General features: G+C 40.0%; 1 protein-coding gene across 1 annotated transcript; it reads left to right on the plus strand.

The window, feature by feature from the left end:
* The first annotated feature begins 17 nt into the window (after positions 1-17).
* LOC123114654 (wall-associated receptor kinase 4) lies at positions 18-7,512 on the plus strand. The gene is made up of 4 exons (XM_044536109.1): positions 18-65; positions 1,107-1,800; positions 4,755-4,916; positions 6,262-7,512. Exons 1-4 carry the CDS (start codon positions 18-20, stop codon positions 7,287-7,289), a joined length of 1,932 nt encoding a protein of 643 aa, XP_044392044.1. The 3' UTR covers positions 7,290-7,512.
* The last annotated feature ends 1,058 nt before the right edge of the window (positions 7,513-8,570 follow it).

Raw genomic sequence — 8,570 nt, forward strand, 5'->3', positions numbered from 1 at the left:
GGTAGTTCACATGCGCAATGAAGTTCTTCGACCGCCTACCATTGGCAACTGCCTCGAAAAGCTTCGTATTGGCATCACCCTCCTTAATCCAGCGCAGCCGTGACCGTTCCTACTCGATTGTGCCAGACCCAGTGGCACCAGTTTGAGCATTCTTCATAACCATAGCTCCTCCTGGGTAAGGTCCCTTAGCTCCCGTGCACAGTCCAATCGGTGTATAACATACTATCGGTAACGGTGCCACAAGGCGATCCCGTGACCAAGGGTGGGTGTTTGTCGTCTCATGCACCTGCAACAATCTACACACGGGGAGGCTCTTGGTGCTAGCACTAGCGTCAGGCGTCGATGAGAAAAGTGCCACATCGGCGGCTCCCGAATAGTGTCTACCTCGCCTCACCGATAGTAATACCAATTGCACGCTACTTGCAGTGGATATTGGGGCCGCATAGATTCTGCCGGGATATTCTTCATCGAGCTATTTTTTTTTCAAATTATGCTTTTAGCCCGCTTTATAAATAAAGCATCAATCTAAGTTCATACAAAGTCATCCTAGTACGAAGAAAGTAAATAATAAGTCTGTTGGGGGCTGTGGAAAGCTGATGACCGACCAACCGCAGGCCATCAGCATGATACCCATTCGGTACATGGCATACCGCCTATAGAGAGGACACCACGGAGCATACAAGGCAACATTTGGAACATGGATCCAGTAGCATGTTGCAACAAGACCTTTCTGATAACCATACCATTATGGAACCGGATCCTCTAACATTAAGAAGGAATGTCACGGTGCTACAGTGTTAGCCTAGTGTAAAATAAAGAAGGAAAGTTAGGGACTGTTAGTAGATAGTTATAATAGGTTGTTTACTACTGGTATTACTGTAGATATAAATAATATAAATTTATTTTATTTCACCATCAATTTGTTTGTATGTGAGTACTATAAATATACACCGTAGATCATCAATTTGCAAATTAATTTAAGTCGTTTTAGACATAATCATATGAATAGAAAGAAGGAAAGTTAGGGTACTGTAGTTTTTCTAACATTCCTTCTCAATGTTAGAGGATCCGGTTCCCTGAAACTTATGGACGACTCATAATGGTAGGAACCGAATCCTGTTAAGATCGGCAACTTCTCCATCAAGGCGGCTGAGGCCCGCGTGTGGCTGCCTGTAGCGTGGCAGTGCTACGACTCCTCCGGCAAGCCGAGTAGGTCAGACTACAGGAACCTAGAGTTCAACAAAGGGGGCGTGTACCGCATCTCCAACGCCAAGAGCAACCTCTTTGTCCTGGGCTGCAAAACCACGGGCTACCTCGCGAGCCAGCCGGACCAGGGCTCCGGCGAAAGCACGTCTTACGCCCAGTTCACCGGCTGCCTCTGCTACTGCAACAACTCCCAGAGCGCGGTGAACGGTGCCTGCTCCGGGGTAGGCTGCTGCCACGTAGGCATTCCACCGGACCTCACCGACAACTGGGTGGCCTTCATGAGCTACGACAACACCGACAAGGTCAACTTCAGCCCCTGTGATTATGCGTTTGTGGCGGAGAAAAAACATTACACCTTCAACACCACCGACCTCAAGAGGGCACTGCGCCAGAACACCTGGGGCTGGGAGATGCCGGTGGTCCTCGACTGGGCCATCCGCGACAGCCCCACCTGCAAGGAGGCAAGGAAGAAGGAGGGGTACGCCTGCATAAGCTCCAACAGTCTCTGCCTCAACTCTACCAATGGACCTGGATACATCTGCAACTGCCGCCGAGGCTACGAGGGCAACCTCTATATTGTTGATGGTTGTACCGGTAAGTTCGTCCTGCTACACGCGACTCGAGTAGGACCGATAAATCGAATTTAGAATCTGAATATGATACTCCCTCTGTAAATTAATATAAGAACTAGATCACTAATTTACAGAGGGAGTACTTCACAATTTCTTGCAATGCTATCCGACGAACGTTTGCCAGGATGACAACCTTAGCGAATGCCTTCCCTTCTGTCGCACAGATCTTGGCGCAACATGAATACTTCATTTTTTATTTTTTTCGCACGGATCTTGGCGCAAAGCGTACGTTCCCTTTTTATTTCGAAAAAACTAACGCCGACACGTGTAGCATCTTGCACATCGCCCACACGCGTTCATTACCACTCATTTTGCCACGTATGAACAGACGACATCAGCAAGAATCCTTTTGATTTTCGGTTTAAAATGTTTTATCTCCTAATTAAAAATTGAATTAAAAATCCATTTTCACCATTAAATTCGTCTCAACGAGATCTTCAAAATTAGACCCCATGTTGATATGTTTCAACGAAAAAATATTTTACCCTTTGTCATGATGTTTACACTGTAGTTGCCATAGTGCTTAAACTAAGGTTGCCATATGTGGCAATTTTAGTTTGTAGAGCATGGCAATTTTAGTTTTTTGATGATGGCAATTTCAGTACTTTGACCATGAGTTATTTTTGGTATGAACCATGGCAATTTTAAGTGCATGTATCATGGCAATTTTATTTTATAGTTCATGTCAAGTCTAGTTTCTTAATTCACCGTTTTATAATATGTCAAAATTTACTTTTAAATGTAAAAGAAAATAGCTGAAATATATCATGACAACTTCAGTGTAAACATCATGGCAATTCATGTGCAATAGACATGACAACTTTTAACCCAAAAAAATTCGTTGAAATCTATTGATATATGATCTAGTTTCAAAGCTCTCGTCGCGAGAGATTTAATGGTGAAAACGGATCCTCACTCGAATTTTTCATTTAATAGACAAACCATTTTAAAAACTGAAAATCCGAAAAAATTTCCACATGCATGCATGCGGTGACGTGGTGCAGTCTGTGTGTTATAGGGCGTGTGGACGGGTTTGACTTACACCGCACGTGTCGGCGTTAGCGTTGTCCTTTAATTTTTACATACGACCTCCAGCCGGAGTAGCAAGAACGCTAACCACTAGGATGAATCTAGGTTTCGTTAACAGTTTCGCTCAAATCTTTTTTATGTATTTGAGTGAGCTGTTTTTAAATTTGTTTTTCTATTAAAAAATCCAAAAAACCTTCTTTTATTCATTTGTGAAAGAACCAAAATCCCTATTTTTCAACTTGCTATGTGCAGTTTTATTATAGGTAGCATGGCAATTCATAGGCCTATTTTATTATAGTTTTATCTTTTCGCGAGCATGGTATTTTGTTATCAGTAACACGACAATTTTCATTTATTAAAAGCCTGATATTTTCATAGTCAAATAAAGGGGCATGTTTATTTCTTGGAGGATGGTCGTTTAACAATCAAAATATGGCATTTTTATTATTCATAGGTGTCAGCTTTATTACTAAAAGCATGACATTTTATTATCAATAAGATTTATTATTAAGAGCAAGACAATTTTAATAGTCAATAATATGGAATTTTTATTTACAAGATTTCATTTAGTAATCAACAACATAGTATTTTTATTATTAAGAGGATGTCAATTTTATTATTAATATTTGTCATTAACATGGCAGTTTTTATTTTTAAGAGTATGCCATTTTAATAGCCAATAAAATGGCATTTTATTTTATTATTTAGAGGATGGCACTTTAGTGTTTAATGGCATGGCATTTTTTCCTTTTTTGATCATGGCAGTTTTTAAAGTTTAGCATGGCAGTTTTTCATAATTCAGATCATGGAAATTAGGGTCTTTTTGTTGTTGTTGGCATTTCTTCTGAAAAAGAAAACTTAACTGTGTCAACGGACAGAGCGAAAACTGTGTGCTATTTTTTTTGGGTGAATGGGCTCGAATTTGGCCAGCTTTTTAAGGCCCAAATCGATCAACTAGTCGCTGAGCAAGCCCATACGAGCAAATATTTTCGATTTTTCTGGTGATTCCTTGTAATGTTTTCATCCATACTGTAAATTTCTCTTCATGCATGTACATACCGTTAAGTTTTTTTTAATCTAGCACATGCGTTAAAAAGCTTAAAGAATTGCCATAACATATTTTTCTTCTAATATAATAACTTTTCCTGTTCGGTCTCTTCTTTTCAAGAACATAGCCATCAAGTTATCAACATCTAGCCTGTCTCTAGAACTTTTTTGATCTTCAAGAACATAGTGTGTGCTCTTTTTATGATATTTTTTATGAACTTTCATAAGCTACTTTTGACGTTATCAAACTCCATAGTTTTTTTTCTTCTATAATACCACTAATTTTTTTCATTTCTTGCATTTTCCATTTTAAAATTTTTTTGCTCCATTTTCCAAAAGTAAAAAAAATGAGTTCTTTACAGTCCTTCAAAACATTTCATTTTGCTGATTAATTTTAAACCTAAAGATTTTTATGCATGTTTATGCTTACTTGACCACCACATGGATGCAAATTGCACCATTTGTCGTAGTCCTATAGTTCTCACGGAAACAAAAGAAACCTCCATGCTTCTTTTTGAGTTTGAACTTTTGCATGCAATTCCAAAGAAAAAACGTCATTGAGTCAAACTCAAAAAAAAAAGAGCACACACTATGAATGCACCAGCAATTTAGAAAGTTTTTCTGCATTTTCTGTGGTGCAACGAAACAACCTCTGTTGCACTTCATGTGTTTTCCCGTTTCTTGGATTAAATATGCCTTGACAGTTGAAATCTACTTCCATTTAACAGAAGAAACACTCGCTAGTTTGGATGAAAAAATACTATCTTTTTCTCCCTATATGCTGAATCACGGTCGTTTAGTATTGTGTTCTAACGAATAAAGTTGAAAAAAATATTGCAGATATAAATGAGTGTGAGCATCTTGACCACTACTCTTGCAAGGGAGTGTGCACGAACAGACAAGGTTCTTACGAATGTACATGCCCCAAACATACACACAGTGCTGATCCGTACAAAGAAGTATGCAGCCCGAATTTTCCAACCAACGCAAAGATCATTGTAGGTATGTATGTGCCTTCGCTTCACCTCCAAACAGTGTGATGTGTTATTTGAATGGCAATACATTTTTTTTCTTCTTCTGCTGAGTTGAATCGCAATACGTTATCCAAACGATATCTCTTCCAGCCTTTATGCATGTGCAGACTGGATATCATTTATTCGTCCATCACCAACAACATTTTGAACATAAATGATCTAGAATATAACTTTGACTGTTAACGCATTAAGGTGAGGAACTATCTCTATTGTATATAGTCGTACGGTCAAAGTTTTCTAGAACAGATCTATTAATACATTGACTAGAGCTACCTAGGAGATTTTCAGAAAATAATCCTAGAGATTAACTTGCAAACTAAACTACGTGAATCTAGGCAATTCTAACCAACACAAGGAACATGATATATTCTGAAGTCGCACAAAACAGCAATTCTAACCAACACAAAGTATGTTTTAGTGAAAACCGGACATTGGTTTGTTTCCGGATTCAAATAGAAGCTTCTGGTCAGAAAACCGCGGTTACAAAGACCCAGCCGTTCTTGCAATTAAAGTTGCATATCCACCTAAAGCTTTTAGCGATAAATACCTGTCTATGATTGTTTTACTAGGTCCTCACCTTGCGGTAGGAGATCTCATACCCTTATAAACTTGTCTTCTTCACAACTTTAATGACTTATAAGTAGGATTATGTGCATCACAATGATGCAGAGGGCTGGGGGTTAACCTCCTTTGGACAAAAACAACCTTGATGACTCCTAAAAAATCCTAGCACACACCCTGCTAAATTAAGAAGTACTTCTTTAGTGGGAATGCAGAGGAGAGCACTCAAGTGGTGTTGCACTAGAACATGCCAACAGAGGATAATGGCGTGTCGATGAATCACCCTGATTTAACTGAAAAACGGATGCGCTAAAATTTGATGAAATATGGGCCTATTAGGGCACGTATGGTAATTGATAATATAGTATTATCTTAAATCCACTATAATCTGGAGATGACAATTAAAATGCAATGTACAATGGGTTGTCTCTTAGCACATCTGTAGTAACTAAATATGAAAAATTTGCCTTCTCTTAACTAAGAGATGACCTCGATGAATCCACCTATTCTTCTTCAGCCTCCAAATTAAATATGCCCACAAATTTGATGACATGTAGTACTCTAGCTATTTTTTAGTACACGTCCCACCACAATTCAAATATTGAGAACTTTGAAATTAGAACCTTGCTACATTTTTATATATTCAAGCACCAGCAAAAAGAATTACTGCAAGTATTTTTGACATTTTAATTTATTTATTTGACAATAATCCATTGTAATGATATTGTTTACATATTTTTTGCGTTATATAGGTGCAATAGGGGGCATGTTAGTTATGGTAATTATGGTCTTCTTCTGGCTTCTTATTGAAGAGAAAAGAAAGATGAAAGAACATTTTGAAAAGAATGGCGGACCTACATTGGAAAAGCTCAATAATATAAAGCTATTCAAAAAGGAAGACATCAGGAAAATTCAGAAAAGTAGCAACATTATTGGAAGCGGTGGTTTTGGTAAGGTTTATAAGGGGTGCATTGGCGATAATAATGAGTTAGTTGCAGTGAAGGAGCCCATCAATGTTAACTCAGCAAACAAGGGTCAATTTGCAAATGAGATCATCATTCAGTCTCGAGTCATTCACAGGAACATTTTGAAGCTCGTAGGTTGTTGCTTACAAGTTGAAGTCCCAATCTTGGTCTATGAGTTTGTACCTAATGGTTGCCTTCATGACATTCTCCATAATGGTAGCAGGATGCATCTCGATATGTGTAAACGTCTAAAAATTTCTGCTGAATCGGCGGAAGGTCTAGCTTATATGCATTCAAAAACCACTACCACAATCCTCCATGGTGATGTTAAACCAGCTAATATACTTCTGAATGACGAGTTCACACCAAAGATCTCAGACTTTGGTATATCAAGGTTAATTGTTACAGATATGCAACACACTGGAAATGTTATTGGTGACATGAGTTATATGGATCCAGTTCTTCTACAAACAGGATTACTAACCAAGAAGAGTGATGTCTATAGTTTTGGGGTTGTGCTCTTGGAGCTCATTACAAGGAAGAAGGCATCACATTCTGACAAGAACAGCTTATTGAGGAACTTTCTTGATGCTTACACGAAGGACAAGTCTGTGATTGAGCTCGTGGACAAGGAACTTGCAGAGGTAGATCGAGAGATTCTTGATAATTTAGGAGAGATGATTATGCAATGTCTAAATCTTGATGTCAATCAGAGACCGGAGATGACAGATGTTGCAGAGCGTCTTCGTGACATGGTTAAGAGGTTTAATGCCCAATGGAATGATCAACTGGATGATCATGTGGTTTCGCAGTAAGTTGATGAATTTTACAGAACGACGGAAGTATTATGCATTTATTTGCTTGTGTGCTTATTTTGCGTAGATAAAATACTGTGAAAGAAGTATGGTACATATATATTTCCACACATATGGTAGATTTCCTTAGAGATTATGTATATTTCCACACATGGAACATGTGGAATTGTTTGCCCGAATAAATTGTTTTGTGTATTTTGTATGTTTTTCTTGTAAAAATTGATTTGTGGTTGTTTAACATGAATGTATATATTGTGTTAATTTCTTAAGTTATCGTGGAACCGAAAAAGGCATGGATAGTTGTGTATGAGAAAGCCTATGTCCATAACATCCGCAAAGAAAAAACATGTCCATATGCAACCAAGTCCGTAAGTGTACCAGAATGTTGAGGAACTCTTTGTTAGGGATATCAATGTTGGGGAACGTAGTAATTTCAAAAAAATTCCTACGCACTCGCAAGATCATGGTGATGCATAGCAACGAGAGGGGAGAGTGTGTCCACGTACCCTCATAGACCGAAAGCGGAAGCGTTAGCTCTACGCGGTTGCTGTAGTCGTACGTCTTCACGGCCCGACCGATCAAGCACCAAAACTACGGCACCTCCGAGTTCTTGCACACGTTCAGCTCGATGACGTCCCTCGTACTCCGATCCAGCCGAGTGTCGAGGGAGAGTTCTGTCAGCATGATGGCGTGGTGACGATGATGATGTTCTACCGTCGCAGGGCTTCTCCTAAGCACCGCTATGATATTATCGAGGAGGACTATGGTGGAGGGGGGCACCGCAAACGGCTAAGAGATCAATGATCAATTGTTGTGTCTATGGGGTGCCCCCTCCCTCGTATATAACGGAGTGGAGGAGGGGCCGACCAAGGGTGGTGGCGCGCCCTAGGGGGGAGTCCAAGTCCCACCGGGAGTAGGACTCCCCCCTTTCCTAATAGGAGAGGGAAAGGGAAGGAAGAGGAAGTAGGGAGGAAGGAAAGGGGGGGTGGCCCCCCTCCCAATTCGGATTGGGCTTGGGGGGGGGGCCCTCCCTTGCTCCTTTCCCCTCCTTTCCACTAAGGCCCATTAAGGCCCATATACCTCTCGGGGGGTTCTGATAACCTCCCAGAGCTCCGGTATTGTCCCAATCTCACCCGGAACCTTTGCGGATCCAAATATAGTCGTCCAATATATCGATCTTCATAACTCGACCATTTCAAGACTCCTCGTCATGTCCGTGATCATATCCGGGACTCCGAACAACCTTCGGTACATCAAAACACATAAACTCATAATAATTGT

Source organism: Triticum aestivum, chromosome 5B (assembly GCF_018294505.1).
Source record: "Triticum aestivum cultivar Chinese Spring chromosome 5B, IWGSC CS RefSeq v2.1, whole genome shotgun sequence".
NCBI classification, from domain to species: Eukaryota; Viridiplantae; Streptophyta; class Magnoliopsida; order Poales; family Poaceae; genus Triticum; species Triticum aestivum.

What these genes read in the sequence shown, in the direction of transcription:
- LOC123114654 (XM_044536109.1), top strand. Translation starts at nt 18, where the DNA reads ATGAAGTTCTTCGACCGCCTACCATTGGCAACTGCCTCGAAAAGCTTC. An exon ending in CAACTGCCTCGAAAAGCTTC is followed by an intron (nt 66 to 1,106) that starts GTATTGGCATCA and finishes TCATAATGGTAG; the next exon opens with GAACCGAATCCTGTTAAGAT. An exon ending in CAACGCAAAGATCATTGTAG is followed by an intron (nt 4,917 to 6,261) that starts GTATGTATGTGC and finishes TGCGTTATATAG; the next exon opens with GTGCAATAGGGGGCATGTTA.